The 18,329-nt window shown below is 41.4% G+C and overlaps 1 protein-coding gene across 1 annotated transcript in view; it reads left to right on the top strand.

Moving 5' to 3' along the window:
* The window catches only part of LOC105999286 (sulfotransferase 1C2-like), a 47,103-nt gene extending 34,502 nt beyond the window's left edge, over positions 1-12,601 (top strand). The window contains exons 3-7 of the mRNA XM_013034265.1: positions 5,196-5,293; positions 9,535-9,661; positions 10,110-10,204; positions 10,335-10,515; positions 12,237-12,601. Coding sequence (XP_012889719.1) covers positions 5,196-5,293; positions 9,535-9,661; positions 10,110-10,204; positions 10,335-10,515; positions 12,237-12,349 — 614 coding nt within the window. The 3' untranslated portion in view covers positions 12,350-12,601. The remainder of the gene's footprint in view (positions 1-5,195; positions 5,294-9,534; positions 9,662-10,109; positions 10,205-10,334; positions 10,516-12,236) is intronic.
* The last annotated feature ends 5,728 nt before the right edge of the window (positions 12,602-18,329 follow it).

Here is an 18,329-nt window from a genome sequence, read left to right on the forward strand (position 1 = left end):
GAGGGAGGGAGGGAGGGAGGGAGGGAGGAAAACTGGTCTGAGATTTAGATTCTGCCTAGTTTTGGTTTTTTGTTCTTGTTGTTTGTTGTTTATTTGTTTGGGTTTGGGGGTAATGCACACACACACACACACACACACACACACACACACACACACACCAATACTATAGCTTAAACTCAGGGTCTGGGCACTGTCCCTTCGCTGAAGGCTATCTCAAGTTACCACTTGAGCCACAGCTCCACTTCTGGCTTTTTGGTGGTTAATTGGAGATAAGAGTTTTATAGACTTTTCCTCCAGGTCTGGCTTTGATCTATGATCCTCAGATTTCAGCCTTTTCAGAAGCTAGGATGACAGAGTCTCTAACACCCAACTCTTGTTTTCTTGAGCATCTCTTCCCTAGTCATGTACAACTCCAGAATTCAGAGGTACAATGTACAGGTACAAATGTTATTTAAGAGCTATTTACACCCCTCTTCTATCAGCACCCTACCTCCACAAAAGCCCATGCAGGGAGCGCCTGATCATTCACCTACAAACACACACACACACACACACACACACACACATTGTTTACTCAGTAGAGAAGCTTTTTTCAGGCAATGATTAACATGGAAGTTTTTCTCTTCATACAATAAAGAAAGAAAGAAAAGAGAAAGAATCACACTACAGGGCAAAAGAAACCAGCCTGGCTAAATGGCAGTTGTCAGAAGTACTTTACCCAACAAGCATGATTGGAAGATCTCCTTCCCTAAATTACAGCATTGCCCAGACCTGTGAGATAGGAACTTGGGACACAAATAACTGAAGCCATGAAAAGGCAAGTCAGTACCCTTTCACTGGAGTCTGGAGCTCTTGAAGCAGTCTTGGACAGCAGCCTTTCAAATGCCTAATATACCCACGCCTGCTTTGTTTTGTGTAGCAGCTTGCTACTTTTGAAACCCTTTAGCACCCTCTGACTCTGATAGCTCCTCCGGCTCTTAGAGATCCTTATTGGGAGGGTGGTCACCAGCTTTACAACCCAATGCCTGGTACTCTTTGTCTATATACTAGCCATGAGGGGCTGGCTCCACATCTCTGCTTGCTTAGCTGGGATCCACTCGCTGTGCAGTCATGCTCTCCCATTTTATAACCTTGAGCATCAGTAAGGTACAAAAGTTAAAGATGCTAAGCAAGGTTTAAATCCTGACTGTAGCAGGGCATCGGGGGCTCACACTTAACAATCCTAGCTACTCAGGAGACAGATCTGAGGGGCAGTTTGAAGCCAGCCCAGGCAAGGAAGTCAATGAGACTCTTAATTTACTACAAGAAAGGCTCAAGTGATAGAGCACTAGCCTTGAGCAAAAAAAAAACACCCAGACCCTAAATTCAAGTCCCAGTACCAGCACCAAATGTGTGTTTGTATATGTGTATATGTGCATATGTGTCCTGACTTCATGCTTGTCCATTTTACAGTATCATGGGCTAGAAACTGCAATAGAATTAGCGGTTACCTCAGTGAAATGAATTCCATATATGTAAAACACCTAAAACAGTGGCTGGCACAATGAAGACACTAAGTGTTGGGTATGATTACCAAGGACCTCTGCATGCTTTCCAGCCTCAGGAGGTATGCCATGTGCTCCTTGAGCCATCCAAGCCTAACTTTTGATTGGGCTTCTTCATTTTGTTCAAGACAGTAGGATCTCATGTTTGATGCCAACCGGGACTACATAGCAAGTTCAAGCTGGACCAAATGTCAAGACTTTGTCTCAAAAAGAGAGTGGCTCAGATCTGTGGTCCTAGCTACCTAGGAAGCAGAGATCAGGAGGGCTGCAGTTTGAGGCCAAACTGAGCAAAAAGAGTAAGACCTCCGTCTCATCCAACAAACCAGGCATGGTACAGCCTATCTGTAATCTCAGCTATATGTAAGTAGGAGGATTAAGGTCTGAGGCTATCTTACTCAAAACGCAAAACCTAAGCTGGGCACTGGTGGTTCATGTCCATAATCCTAGCTACTTAGGAGGCTGAGATCTGAAGATCACAGTTCAAAAGCAGCCTGGACAGGGAACTCTGTGAGACTTTATCTCCAACTGACTACCAAAAAATCCAGAAGTGAAGCTGTGGCTTCAAGTGGCAGAGTGCTAGCCTTGAGCATAAAAAGATCAAGGACAACGCCCAGGCCTGAGTTCAAGCCCCAAAATAGGCACAAATAATAAAAATAAAAAAGCAAGACCCAATCTAAAAAATTAATTAAACCAAAAAGGGCTGGGATGTAATTCGATTGGTAAAAAAATTGCCTAGCAAATGCAAGGTCCTGAGTTCAAACCCCAGAACACACACACATACATACACACACACATACACACATACACACAGACACACACAACATGAGAGAGGGAGGAAGAGGAAGAGAAAGAAAGAGATTGGGGTAGGAGGGGAGGAGGGCTGAGCAAGATTTCTGATGAGATGTTCTTTGACAGTAAGGAGTAGAATGTCCAGATAGCCAGATGTGTAATTATCCAGTCAGCAAAAAGCAGATAAGGGCCTCTCTCGGGTCAACCTCAGCAGCTGTAAAAGTTTGACAAAGCACAGTGACCAATCATCCAGCTTGGCATGTCACAGAAACCTATGCAGCTCTTTATGAAACATAGTGCCTGTGTCTCAAGTGTAACAGTCTCAGGCTGGGGGACTTCCCAGATGAAGAGGTGTCAGGTGAAAACTCAGCTAGGCAGAGGCCTTATCTTAGAGCAATAAGTCCCTGATAGAGAGATTAGGCCCTAGAGAGAGGAGCTGCTCTGACACAGACTCATACATGTGAGTCAAGGATCAAAAACACCATTGGAGGGCTCTGGAATGGGTGGACTCATGCACAATGCTCATCAGCATCCATTCCAGCCCCCTTCCACTTCTGCCTAACTCCCACCTACAAAGTCATTGAGTAGGTTTGGAAAGACTTGCAAATGATGACTCAGTTCAACAAACTATGGGCCCTGGGCTGCTTGCAAAGCTTCATACCTTTAGTAATTTATGATCTCATAAAGACACGTGCAGACTAATTCATAATAATTACTGAATGTTTCCGACATTAGCACTGAGTGCTGTGGGTAGGGTGAGGGTCACATAGCCCGAGGATACTCTTAGAGAGGACAGTGCAAAAGAGCATCCAAACCAGGTGCCAGTGGCTCACGTCTGTAATCCTAGCTACATAGTTCAAAGCCAACACATCAGGAAAGTCTATTAACTAAGTCTAATTAACGAGCAAAAATCCAGGAGTGGAACTGTGGCTCAAGTGGAAGAACTCCAGCCTTGAGCAAAAAGGATAAAGGACACACATGCACATGCACATGTGCGCACAAACACACACACACACACACACACAAAAGCATCCACTACTATCATTGCTGGGTGCCTCCCTGTCTCTCCTGCCAGACTGCCAGTACTCTACATGGAGAAAAAAATAAAAGCTTGCTAATTTCCTACCCTGGGAAGACCACTGGCACAAAACTGAATGGAGTGATTTGTGTGTCTGTGATTCACACAGCCATAATCTATCTGGCTCCAATCCCAGGGCTAGGATATTAGTGATGAGGATCTTGGTGCAGATGCTGAAAGTAAAAAAAAAATGACTCCAAATGCCTCCTTGCTCCCTGCCAATGAGGAAGCAGTGGGCTCTGAGACTGATGTGTGCCCTTCCCAAGATCTCACACCCTGTGCTTCCCAAACCAGGGTTTGAGCATCTTAGGCCATGCAGGGGCTACAGCGAGAAAAACAACAAGTCATTTTGGTTATGAATGAGGCAGAGAGGAAGAGAGAAGTAAACAGACATGAAACACTGGTAGGCTGCTTTATGTAGAGGCCCCAAGCCCAAAAAGCACTTTCTACTCTAGGGCTCTTGGGAAGAAAATGGTGGAGTTGGAGCTGGGCCAACAACAACAACAACAACACACACACACACACACACACACACACACACACACAAGAGGACTGGTCAGGAGAGAACAGCTGCTGGCTTGATACCTTGGAAGGTGGCTGTAGTCAAAATGTAGACTTCTAGTTGGAAGACCAAGCTTTATTGAGGCCCTGGATCATCACCGCAGCAGGGCATGGAATTTTGTCCACAGAAGGAAGATGCGAGTCACCATATTGGGAAGAAATATCAACCTCAGAGAGACTCACCTGAGTCTTGGTCCATAGGCTAAGACTTCACCTTTGCCTTCTGTCTTCTGTATCTGCTGCTGTGTCTCCAATTGTTTTCATTTGTTTCTTTCTTGTGCTTCTCTAGCTCTATGATGGTTTTTTCCTCTCATGTGTACCTGATCTGCTCTTTAACTGAATATATATATATATATTATAGAAGCAGTTTCCCAATCTCTTTAGTACTCATTGTTCCATATTCACAGTCACCATTTTCTTCTATTTCTTTGCACATTTTCACATAGTTATTTATATTCCGTGTCTATGGATGCAGGAACTAAGGATCTTTCAGATTTTATTTCCCCTGGGCATTCATAGGGCAATTTCCTCACTTGTTTTGTAATTTTGTTAAGAGTTTGACTTTCACCAAACAGGAAGCTATGTTCTGAGGATCATACTTTGAAGCCAGACAGACAGGAAAGTCCATGAGACTCTTATTTCCAATTCACCAGCAAAAGGCCAGAAGTGAGGTTGTGGCTCAAGTGGTAGAGTAGCAGCTTTGAGGGAAAATACCAAGCAAAAAATATCAAAAAAAAAGAGGCCTGAGTTCAAGCTCCAGAACTGGAAAAAAGAAATTGGTGGGATCTGGAGAGAGTGACTGTAGTCAAGATGCACCATAAACATAAATAGACATGTTAAATTATAATGACTTTGAATAACAATTTGAAGATGTGTGTATGTGCAGTGTCCCTTAGCTTTTTCACTCAACACTGGTGCTTTACCACTTTAACTAGAACTCCACTTCTGACTTTTGGCTGGTTAATTGGAGACAAAACTCTCATGGACTTTCCTGCCTAGGTTGGCTTCAAACTGTGGTCCTCAGAGCTCAGCCTTCTTTGTAACTAGAACTACAGGTGTGAACAACTTGTGCCTGGCTTGAAGGTAGTATATTTCTAATTTTAAAAAAGGAAAAGAAGAAAAAAAAAGATGGGCATCCAATAGGATGCTCTGAACAGACTATGGAGCCAAAGTCCCCCAGTACTTTTAACCATGAAGATTTTTTCTACTGACTTGTGTTAAAGGGGTGGAAAAAGCAAATGCAATGCCCTCTCCACGGATACTAAGGACTCACCTGTCCACTCAGTTGCTGCCACCGTCTTTCTGGGAAAACAACTGCAAGGTAAGATGGCAGCTTCCTAGGGGAAAAGAAAGCCTACTGAGAGCAAGTCCTGAAAACCCCAGCTCACAATGTCCTCATTTTTACCTCTCCACTACCTCTTGAGGGTGGGCAGCATATCAGCACTAACAAAAATTAAACCCCACATTCAGAATGATGCTCACCTTCATGGCCTCAAACAAGATAGGAAAGCAGAAGCCACACAGAGTTGTTGCAGATAACAAGGAACAGGAGACACTAACACTTGGCTAAGACTCTGGGCTCCTCATTTATCCTGGACCTTATTTATCATGTGCTTTATAATGTTCCAGGAAAGGGTGAGCAGCCCCTAAGGGAGCAAGGGCCCAGGAAGACCTGCCAGTCTTGCTTGGAGGGACATTATTTCCTCAGAGGTTGGAAAGGAGAGGAAAGAACTTAGAAGATAAATTCTGGGGAAAGGAATATAGTTAGGGGAACTCACATGAGCAAAGGACTTGATTTCTTCTTGTTAAAGATAATTAAGGAGATGAGAATTTCTGCTTCCAGGGTTATGAAAAACCAAATATCCTGTAATCATTTCATATACTAATAAATGCTGCATGACACATAACAAGTGTCCTCTTAAAAGGCATGACTGAAATAAAAATTAAGTATAGAAAGTCCCTTAGCTCCAAAAATGAAGAAAGATGGGAAACTTAGAGAAGTGAACTGATGCTGGAGCTGTTTTGATGGGGTATGATGACCTAGATAATACATACAAGGTCAGAGCCTAGTACACAAGAAACCAAAAGAAATGTTAGTGCTATGGCTCACACCTATAATCCTAGCTACTCAGAGACTGAGATCTGAAGACTATAGTTTGAAACCAGCCTGGGCAGACAAATCTTAATGACTCTCCCATTAACCAGCAAAATACCAGAAGTGGAAGTGTAGGTGGTAGAGCATCAGCCTTGAGTGAAAAAGCCAACCAAGAATACTAGGTCCTGAGTTCAAGCTCCATTTCTAGCACACACGTGGAAGGAAGGAAGGAAGGAAGAAAGGAAGGAAGGAAGGAAGGAAGGAAGGAAGCAAGCAAGCAAGCAAGCAAGCAAGCAAGCAAGTAAGCAAGGAGGCAAGGAAGCAAGGAAGCAAGGAAGGAAAGAAGGAAGGAAAGGAAGGGAAGGGAAGGGAAAGGAAGGAAAGGAAAGGAGGGAAGGACAGAGGGAGGGAGGGGAGACAGGGAGGGAGGGAAGGGGAGGGAGGGAAGGAGGGAGGGAGGGGAAGAAAAGAAGGAAAGGAAAAAATAAAAACTGGCACTCCCTACATTGTCCAAGAAACCACATCTGACCTGTCAGTATAAGGTGGTATTCACCACTGGTATCTCCAGGATACCCTGGCAAACACACACAGATCCTCTCTGAAAGAACATCTCAATGCCACACAGGTCCCCCAGGATTCAGACTTGAGATATGACCACTCCACACTACAAAACCACAAAGGAATGAGCCACCATGAGAGAGAGACTGCAGAAAGAATATACAGCATTTAGACCTTAAGAATTTCAGATAACAAATTTAGCCAGGTATTGAAATAAAGAAAATGTTAAGTTATATAAAGTAATGAAAGGCTGCCAGGCAACGATGGCTCACGCCTATAATCCTAGCTACTCAGGAGGCTGATACCTGAGGATGACAGATCAAAACCAGCCCAGGTAGGAAAGTCCATGAGACTCTTATCTACAATTAATCACAGAAAAGGCCAGAAGTAGTGCCTTGGTTCAAGTGGTAGAGTGCTAGCCTTGAGAGAAAAGAGCTCAGGGACAGCACCCAGACCCAGAATTCAAGCCCCAGGACTAGCAAAATAATTAATAATAATAATAATGTGAACACTGAAACAAAAATAAAGGAATTGGAAAGATACTGGGTGTGCAGGTACTGGGGCTTGAACTCTGACACAGGGCACCTGCCCCTTAGCTTTTTCACTCAAGGTTGGTTCTCTAAGACTTGAGCCACAGCTCTACTTCTGGCTTTTTGCTGCTTAATTGCAGACAAGATTCTCACAGACTTTCCTGCTCAAACTGCCTTCGAACCATGATCCTCAAATTCCAACCTTCTGAGTAGCTAGGACTACAAGCATGAGCCACCAGTGCCCAGCTCAAAAAAAAAAAGAAAAAGAAAAATTAATGAGTTTTCTATAGCAGAAAATGCAAACACTGAAAATTAATAATGAAGAGTACACAACATGTAGAATAGATACAGTTGGATAGGGAATTCATGAACTTGGACAAGAGATAGCATGGAAGCTTGAAAAGAAAGAAAATTTTTGTGAAAGAAGTAAGAAATATGAGGAGCAAAAAGAAATCTTCAAAATGTCAACAACAATGAAATGAGGGACAACTTGAGGTTAAAAAGTCTGAGAATCCAGGTGGACTTTTTTTCATCAACATTTTATTTTAACTTTCTCATTGGAACTTAGTATCTTGGTGAGTTGGAGATAGGACTTAGAGGATGGTAATAAATATCTTCTAGAGCAAAACTCCTCAATCTCAGCATTTGTTTAAAGGGACTTGGAATCGATTGTCACGGAAGAAGAGGTTTGTGTTGACAGAATCCTAGAAACAGGAGATGCAGCAAACTACAGAGAAGTCCCAGGGTTGGTCAGGAGGCAGAGAGAGTGAATGGACAATGTACACAAAAGCGTTTATTGTATTTCTGATGGAAGGAACTGGAGAGTGGGATAAGCTTCTCCAGGTTGGCTGGCTGGAATAATTTCAGCAGGCCCTGAGGCATAGAGCTGTGCCTAGTCACCTGCCACTTGGTCCTGAGTTGAGTGGACACATGGATAGAGACAACTTGAAGGCCTCCTAAAAGAGATGCTTAGACTGTAGGCTCTGGATTGGCTCATTTGCATCTTTACTGTTTCCAGAAATGAGCTATTTTTCAAAGGAACAAGTAGAGTCAGCAAGGCTCCAAAGTGTCAAAGTGTCAGACTACTACAATGGTGTTGTAGCTCAGTTGTTACACCACCTGCCTAGTAAGCAAGCACAAGACACCTAATGCAAAATCCAGTACTGTCAATAATTAAATAACTTTAAAAAGAAGCCACTTTGGGACTGATGCTGAAAATGTGAGCTAAGTAACTATTTTATAACAGTAAGGTTAGACTTAGTCAAAGTGAAAGACAGCAAAGAAAAAAAAATGTGAAATTGTAGTCAAAGTGAAACCTAAAGAGATGCTTTGCCAAACGCAAAGTAACAGTTAAAGGTAGAGAAAGCCGGGTCCTGGTGGCTCAAGCCTGTAAACCTAGCTACTCAGGAGGCTGAGATCTGAGGATGAAGGTTCAAAGCCAGCCCAGGTAAGAAAGTCCATGAGATTCCTATCTCCTATTAACCACCAGAAAACTGTAAATGGCACTGTGGCTCAAGAGATAGAGCCCTAGCCTTGAGCTGAAGAGCTGAAGGACAGCACCCAGACCCAGAGTTCAGGCCCCATAACCAATTAAAAAAATTAATAATTAAAAGAAATTGACCAGCTGTCAATGGCTCACACTTGCAATCCTAGTTATACAAGAAGCTGAGATCTGAGGATCCCCATATGAAGCTAGCTGGAGCAGGAAAGTCCATTTGATTCTTATCTCCAGATAACCAGCAAATAGCCAGAAGTGGAGGTGTGACTCAAACGGCAAGACAAAAAAAAAAAAGCCAAGCAAGAGTGACAGACCTGAGTTCAAGTTCCAGCACCAGCACAAAAAGAAGGGGAGAGAAGAATTGCCAGAACGAAGTTTTTAATTGCCATGAGGAGAAGTTCTCAATTTCAAATTATTATTTTCAAATTATAATCTGCTGAGTGTTTCCTTGCCATTAATGTTGTAAGATCCGTCTCTTGGGAAACAATGCCTAGAAAGCTAGGATTACAAGCATAAGCCACCAGCACCTAGCTTGGCACAAACTGTTAACCAGTTTGGCAATCCTACTTCTCCAAGATGAGGAGAAAGCTTACCAACACTTAGATGGCAGTTTCTTGGTGAAATAACAAGTCATCATTTCTAAAGGAAAATTTTGCTCCTGATACCAAAGAAGAAATCAGGAATCAAGCTAGTTGACTACTGAACAAATAGGACTGCGTTGAAAAGAGAGCAGAATTGGCAGATACAAGGCCAAGTTTGTTGCTAGAACAGAAGAGCTAAGTGGATGTTGCAGCCACTCTCAGTAGGAATCAACCCAAGTGAATTCTGTGAAAATCCATTTTTACTACCATCCTTCACCCACCTCTCTTCTTACCCCATAGTTCCTTTATGTAGCTCGGAATGCCAAAGACTGCATGGTTTCCTACTACCATTTCCAAAAGATGAATCAAGGGCTCCCTGAACCCGGTACGTGGGAAGAGTATTTTGAAACCTTCATCAATGGAAAAGGTAAGGGGAAAAAATACTTCTTATCTCTGTTAGTATTCTGTTGCTATGACAAATACCTGAGAAAACCATTTAAAAGAACAAGGATGTATTCTGGCTCCACATTCAGAAGGAGCTGGCTGGCTCCTTTGCTCAGGAGCTGAGGTGGAGCAGAACATCATGGTCTGAGAGTGTGATGGAGCAAAGCTACTTCTTTGGCAGCCCAAAAACAGAGAGAGAAGAAAGCGACCAAGGCACAATCCTAGGACCTACTATCTCCGTTCAGTATGAACACATCTTTGGGTTAACCCATAGATAGAGTGATCCTCTCATCACCCCATTGCTTCTCAATAGCACAAATAAAGAATTATTTAGCTCAAACTATCAGTAATGCCAGGCTCTAGTGGCTCAAGCCTAGTTACTTGGGAGACTGTGTAATCTCTGTATAGATGTTCTTTCTTGTCTGTTGCAGTGGTTTGGGGCTCCTGGTTTGACCATGTGAAAGGATGGTGGGAGATTAAAGACAGATACCAGATCCTGTTCCTCTTTTATGAGGATATAAAGAGGGTGAGTAATAACCACTTCAGAGCAGGTAAAGAAGCCAGATCTGTTTCAGGGTTGGCCTTTTTGGAGGGACAGAGATAAAAACATGTCTTTCTGAAACTCTCTTTCCAATGCAATGTCACCCTCGCCACAGGACCCGAAGCATGAAATTCAGAAGGTGATTAAGTTCATGGGAAAGAATTTGGATGAAACAGTGCTGAATACAATTGTCCAGGAGACAGCATTTGAGAAAATGAAAGAAAATCCCATGACAAATCGTTCTACAGTCCCCAAATCTATGATGGACCAGTCCATTTCACCCTTCATGAGGAAAGGTTTGTGGGGTCTTTTTATCAAATACTCCACTTTTCTAGTAACCTATTGCCAAGAGGATGTACAGTCTGATTAATGTAAAGACAACACATTTTAATTATTTATGTCTGTTTCTAACAAGGTTGAGGACTTGAGCCCAATGTAGATGAGAGATGAGAGGTCCACAAACAACAGAAGTTATGCAGTCCATTGATAACTGAGGGCAAAGCTAGCATTGTCTAGATCTCACTAGGAAGCCTCAACTATAGTATCTGGGGCCTCAGCAACAAGAGCCTATGGGTCTACTTACAGTCCCAGCTACTGTCCATATCGATGCCTGCTTTCCTCCACTCTACCTTATTGTATTGTTTTTCTACTTTAGAGTTTCTGCTGCCTCAATTTCTTGACCTTAACCCTTAACCAAATCTTCTCTACATCATGATTCTTAACAATAATGTTCTTTCTTTCTCTCCCTCTCCCTCTCTCTTTTGCTCTCCCTCTCTCTCTCTCCCTCCCTCCTCCACCTCTCTCCTGCCAGTACTACTTGGGCTTAAACTCGGGACCTGGGAATTGTTTTTTAACTTTTTGCTCAAGGCTGGCACTCTACTACTTGAGCCACAGCTCTACTTCCACTTGGTTAACTGGAGAAAGAGTCTCACAAACTTCCTTGCCTGGGCTGGTTTTTCAACTGTGATCATCAGATCTCAGACTCCTGAGTAGCTAGGATTACAGGCATGAGCCAGAAATAGCAACAAGCCGCCTGCCCCTTCACGTAATATTTCTTAGCTCTTGTTTCCAAAAGTAGGAGTTTTAGTTGGCCAAGAAAATGTTTTATACAGGAGAAAAAACCACTTCACAATTTTTGTTTCAAAAGTATGAAAGGGAAAATGGAAGAGGGAAGATGTTTAAAAAAAAACTACACCTTATCTGATCTGTGTAACTGTAACCCCTATACATCACCTCTATAGTAACAATTTAAAATTTTTTAAGTAATATACTAAATAATTGTGAAAATTAAAGCAATACAGGATTATATGCTTATAAATAAAGATTTCCCAAAAAATCCCACTACAAAGGAGTTAGCTAGGGCTGGGAAGGTGGCTCAGTGGTAAGGCGCTTGCCCTGCATGCCTGAGGCCTTGGGTTCGATTCCTCAGCACCACAGAAGCAAAAAGAAAAAAGCCAGAAGTGGTGCTGTGGCTCAAGTGGTAGAGCAATAGCCTTGAGCTGAAGAGCTGAGGGACAGTGACCAGGCCCAGAGTTCAGGCCCCACAACCGGACCCAAAAAAAAAAAAAAAAGAAGTTAGCTACCAACAACATAGAGTTATCTTCCTGTCTGTTTCATAAACAACTTCTCTTTCTCACAACAGTAGACTCTGGTTTGCATGCCAGTTTATAACATCTTTCTTCTAATTTTTTAATCATAATTGAATTTATTTCTCTGCAATTTCCAATCTATGCACACCAAGCCATGCTTCTGAAACAAATCAAACAATTCTGCTTCTCTTCAGCTAAAAAGGCATCCAGATAAGGCGAGGTTGTACCATGTCACCAGCTCCCTTGCATCTGCCTGATTTAGAAGCCTGTACCTCTGCACCCAGCCCACTATGGCTGCTTCTCCCAGAAAGCTTCAGTGCCCATCAAAGGAGAGTCAGGTGGGGCAGTCCCAACGTGGGCAATTCATAGTCTACCCAAGGCCTCTAGGTCTGTCAGTCAGAGACTAATGCTGGAATTCTGTCTTTTAGGAATGGTTGGTGACTGGAAAAACCACTTCACCGTGTCCCAGAATGAGAGGTTTGATGAAATCTACAAGAGAAAAATGGAAGGAACTTCCATAAAGTTCTGCCTGGAACTCTAAGCAGGGCTTAAATTTTAAAAACAGAATTTATGCAGAGGCTTCCTTCATTCCTCAGTCCTAGCTGAAAGAATGTCTGCAAAAGCTCATTGTAAATGTACATGGTTTTGGTACAAAATGTTTCTGTGATTAACAATACGTCACATAGTAAAGCAGCCATGTCAAATGCCTATTTTCTCCAATGTTCTTTGCAAAAACAAACAGCTTAATAGAAAAAACAGCTTAATAAACTAAATAAAGACTTTAACACATCAAGGACATTTTTAATCTTTATTCTTCTAGAAATCCCTATTCTTCTCATCTATATTATAATAATATGTTGACTGCAAGTACACAAATATTAGATTACATCTATTTTAATAACATGGCATTTCTGGTGTCACAGTTACACCAGACAATGCCAGTCTAGGCTTGATGCAGAGTTCTGTCTGCCTATAATGGGAAGAGATACTTTGGGGGCCCCTCTCAGAGGAAGCAGCCCAAGAGAGCCTGTTCTGAGCACTCTGGGATGAGAAGGCAGGACATAGAGGAAGTATCAGAATCCAAACCTCACTAAGGGATTTCTGGTGCTGGTCATGCAGGAAACAGAAAGTGTGAGGATGGCTTTTGGGAATTTGACTTATATTCTGGCGAAGGCAGAAAGATAGGACTGGTATCAACAAGATCAACTTACAATAAATTCCAGGGAGATCTCCAATAGTGTAATTCTTTAGAAAAGCAAAATCTAAGTCCAGCAAAATAAGACACCAAGAATTGGATACTTCAAAAGAGTGGGGTGTAGGGGCAAGAGGAAAGGGGTAGATGAATGAAGAGGATAGTGGGGAGAATGTAGTCAAGAATCCAATGTGAACTGGGATGGTGGCTTGGTGGTAGCGTGCTTGCCTACCATGCATGAAGCCCTGGGTTCAATTCCTCAGTACCACATAAACAGAAAAAGCTGGAAGTGGTACTGTTGCTCAAGTGGTAGAGTGCTAACCTTGAGGCAAAGAAGCTCAGGGAGGGCTGGGAAGGTGGCTCAGTGGTAGAGCACTTGTCTTGCATGCATGAGACCCTGGGTTCGATTCCTCAGCACCACATAAGCAAAAAGAAAAAAAGGTGGAAGTGGCGCTGTGGTTCAAGTGATAGAGCGCTAGCCTTGAGCTGAAGAGCTGAGGGACAGCGCGCAGGCCCTGAGTTCAAGTCCCAGGACTGCAAAAAAAAATCCAATGTGTGTGTGTGTGTGTGTGCACGCATGTGCATCCTTCAAAATTAAGAAGAATGAGGGGAGAGGGAGGTAGGGGAGGGATGGATGAGAATATTGAAAGAGGTGGCATTGATCTATACATATTACATTTATAAATTGTTTTGTTGAATGACAACTCTTTTTTACAACTACTTAATAATAGAAAACAAAGTTAATAGAAATTTTAAAATGAGAAAAAAATACAAAAACAACAAAATATGTCAACTTGTGTACACAATTGAGACTTTGTATCCAATGCCATCCCCTCTGTAGCACCTGGCATCCTTCTTACCCAGTTCACATCTTTGCCACAGTTGTAGCTCTGTTGCTCAGTACTTGTCAATTCATCAATATCACCCACTAGGTTGTAAATTCCTTACATCTATGACTTACTCATCATCTTATACTTAGTGCATGATATGCAGCATATACCAGAAAGAACTTGTTGCATGGGTGAATGAAGGCATGCAGGTGCATCTTAAATCACAAATTCCCAACTTTGACTCGTTTCCTTTAGTTCAAAGAGTTCACCTTGGGATAGGAATTAGATGATGCATTATCCCAGATAGAATCTCATTGTTTTTGCTGTTTTTCTGTTTTGTTTTATGGCATTTTTGTGCTGGCACTGGAGCTTGAACTCAGGGCCCCACAATCTTGCTTAGCTTTTCTATTCAAGGCTGGCCCCCAGCCAACTGTGTCACAGCTCCATTTTTAGATTTCTGCTGTTTAATTGGAAATTTGAGTCTCACAGTCTTTTCTGCCTGGGCTGGCTTTGAACTGTGATCTTTAGATTTAAGCCTCCTGATTATAAGTGTGAGCCACCAACTCCCTGCTTCGCGTTGCTTCTTAACACGGTTATAGTTTGGATGTGGTGTCTCCTAAAGGTCCAAGGATTGGACAGCATCATGGTCTAGAGTGAAGTGATGGAGAAATTCCTAGTAGAATCCACTGGCACTTGCCCTTGAGAAGGACAGTGTCCCAGCTTCTTCCACTTCCTTTCTTATTTATGAGGTGAGCGATTTTGCTCCACTATGTCATGAGATCTAAAAAGCAGTGCATCTACAGATCATAAATTAGAAGCTCCAAGACTGTTAGCCAAAATAAGCCCTTCCTCTTATAAGTTGATCATCTCTAAGGTGTTCGTTATATTGACAGAAAGCTGTCTAACACAATCATCTTGTACCAGCAATTCTAAACAATGACAGTTTTAAGATACTCCTCCCTGGGGGGACAGGGGAGGGAGGGAAAAGGCTAACTACAATTGCTGATTACTAGTGAATTTTAACAATATGTATGTAAGTTCAAGTTAGCACACTTATGTTAAAAAAAATCTTCATTGCATTGTACATTTTTGTTGTTTTTTGTTGTATTCTCTGTTGCATGGAAGTTGATCCGGAGACTCTCCACCCACCATAACTCTAACCAGAGGTAGCTACACCTGCTTCCTTCCAAGGTTAAGTTCATAACAGTTCTGGATCACTAGAGTTCAGTTCAGGTACAACCTGTATCTCTAACATTTAGTGACTGAATATTCAGTAGATTCAGTATTAACAGTAGATTTCAGATAAACAGTAGTGACACAATGATTGTAAAAACAAAGACACAAATTTGACTTTCTTCTCTCTGACTATTTGGAATTCTCATTTGTATTCAGAATTTAAAATAGCAACATGTGAAAAATTATGAAATGCAAGGCATATTATACTCGTTTTGGCAGAGTAGTGTTCATATATGAAATAGTCCGCTTATTTTAAGGGATAGCCTTAAAATGAAAACTTAGTATCTTTTCTAATTGTTAATCTAATTTTAATTGTTTTAAAACTCAATAATTAATCAAGAAAATGAAATGTTAGATCACGAATATAATTATCTGATTTATGCTTTTATCCACGTTTTAATTTTGCTAGCATTAATTCAGTGTGATTTTTAACGGTATGAATCCATACATAAGACTCCTGTGAACAGAAAATCCACTTTACTGTCCAGGTCCTTAACCTACACAACCTGGAAGTCTGCATGTACACAGAAGAGGTAGGGCTTGCTGCCTGCCCTGAGCACAGCAGGGTTGCTCTATAACTGACCATAATGCACTTGTACTGAGACAGGAGACAGCATGGGCTAGACTAGAATCACCATGAGCTCTGTGACCTTGTCTCTATCTCCTGGCTGTTCATTTGCCCATTCAAACAATGGAGTTCATGCTTAGCAATCTCTATGTTCTTCTCCAGTCCCGTTGGCCTTGTCCTCTTGCTTTTCCCAGGCTCCTTCTTCTCTCCTATATATTTAAGACATTTTTAAAATTTGTTTATTCCTGGTGCCAGTTATGGGACTTAAACTCAGGAACTGGGTACTGTCATTTGTCTTTTACTCACAAGGCTGGTGCTCTACCACTTGAACCACAGCCTCACTTCTGACCTTTTTTTACTCATTAATTGGAGATAAGAATTGCACAGTCTTTTCTGTCCAGACTGTCTTTGGATAGCAAGCCTCAGGTCTCAGCCTCTTGAGTAGCTAAGATTACAGATATGAGATATTAGTGCCCAGCAATCAATTATATCTCTAAATGAAGTGAAACATACATAAAATATTAATTTCAATGTTGGACAATAAAGTGCTATAATGAAAAAAAAGACTCCTGTGATTCTTACTAGCCATTATTATTTGTTTTAATTTATTTAATTAATAATGAATCATTGTGTTGTATAACAAACATAGGTGGTAAAACACAGTCTACTATAGAGTAAGATATGGTCCCAATGCACAATATGTATTCTAGATGGCTGATTGGTTGGTTGGTTGGTTGATTGGTTGAGTGGATGGGTGGGTGGGTTGGTAAAATTCACTTCATTTAGTATCATCATGGTGAGTAAGAAACTGTGGTAATGAGGTGTTTCAAGGTGGACTCAGCATACATTGGATGGATGGGTGGGTGGATGGATGGATGGATGGGATGGATGGATGGATTGACTAACAGGTAGTAGATTGATTGATGTAAATTAGTAAGGTAGATTGGTAGTACAGAACAAAAAAGTGTATATACAGGAGAAATTGAGACATCTAATGGACAAGCATAATCTGGTCACTGTTCCTTTGCCATAAAAGCAATGGAGTTATTCTGCAGATCATGTGATGTCTTCACTCAGAAGGATAGCCCAGAAAGCCCACACCTGGGAATATGAACAGCCTGACATGCTATAATCTCAAGGCAGGTTATGGGTAAAACCAGAAAAACTTTAGCCATTCAAATAATCCCATTAAAGTTTACAAACAAGTAAGATTTATCATAGTTTAGTCTAGTACACTTTGAATTTAGTGGTATTTTGGTTCATGTGAAAAAACAAGTAAAAGGAAAAAGAAAATATGAGAAGTAGAAAGAAATATCATGGTTATCAGGAGAAATCTTAGTAATATATTTTAGGGTATTTGCTAGAGGCAAGATATGTAAGAAATTAGAGCACTCACTTTCCATCCATTGTAAACTAAATAAAGAACCTGAGAAGCTGTCTCATTGGAAAGAAAAAAATGCATAACCAAGAACAGACAACTTCAATGTCTTCTAGACAAGTCTCTGTAGTAGGTTCAGCAGCCAGCAATAAAGAATGAGAAGACAGCAGGGAGGTATGGGGGTCTATGGCTGGGCCTGAGGCTCAGAGAAGCATCTGGGTATGGAACTGAAAAGGCAGGGGTTTAGATGAGCATATTGCTCTTGACCACTAGGGGGCATCTTTGACTAGATTATCTTCCCCTCAGGCCTTCCATTACATCCCAGAGAAGCAGGTTGGTGTTTTGCCTTCTCATTGAGTTACTGTAGGCATTAAGTAAGGCATTCAGTATAAAGCTACTGGCCAATATTATGGGCTTTGCCTAAGTTGGTGGTATTGTCTTAAGTGTTTTAACCATCAAAGAAAATCAAATGTGCTGGAAATAATTTCGGTTAAGAGCTGACAAACCTCAGTTTGAAACTAGCTCTTATAAAGCCTATTTTGTATTTGGGAAGTTACTTGTCCTATTTTAAAATAATAGCATTTTGTTTTTTCTCTTCCCCTCCCTGAGCTGGAGAGGTGTATATACAAGACGCATGGCACCAACATCAAATACAGTGAAAACAGGGGTTATACCGTGGGAGAGGAACATACAAAAAACAAAATAATCACATGGTACCTTATAAATATGTTAGAAACAATAGCAAGAAAGAAAATAACCACTTGTGTCCCTATCTTGGGGTTCATTTCCCTTAACATCATCTTATCTGGTCATATGTATATAGCTTTTGACCTCTTCTGCTTGTCCCAGACATAGACTAGTTATTGCACATAAGGGAAACCATGGGAACTATGTTTCTTTGGACCTGGCTTAATTGACTTAATTTAATTTTTTCCAAGTCTTTCCATTTCTTAACAAATGGAGCAATGTCATTCTTTCTGATGGAGGCATAGAATTCCATTGTATGTATATATATATTATATATATATATATATATATATATAGTACATATATAGCACATTTTCTTGATCCATTCATCTACTGAGGGGCAATTGGGTTGGTTCCATATCTGTGGCAAATAATGCTGCAATAAACATAGTCATGCTGGTAGATTTAGTATGGTCTTGTTTGTGATCATTTGGGTAAATGCTCAAAAGTGGGATTGCTTAGTCAGAGGGAAGCTCTATGTGGAGTCTTTTGAGGAACCTCCATACTACTTTCCAAAGTGGTTGAACAAGTTTACACTCCCACCAACAATGCAGTAAGGTTCCCTTCTGT

The sequence above is a fragment of the Dipodomys ordii genome, unplaced genomic scaffold (genome assembly GCF_000151885.1).
Source record: "Dipodomys ordii isolate 6190 unplaced genomic scaffold, Dord_2.0 Scaffold186, whole genome shotgun sequence".
Taxonomy (NCBI): domain Eukaryota; kingdom Metazoa; phylum Chordata; class Mammalia; order Rodentia; family Heteromyidae; genus Dipodomys; species Dipodomys ordii.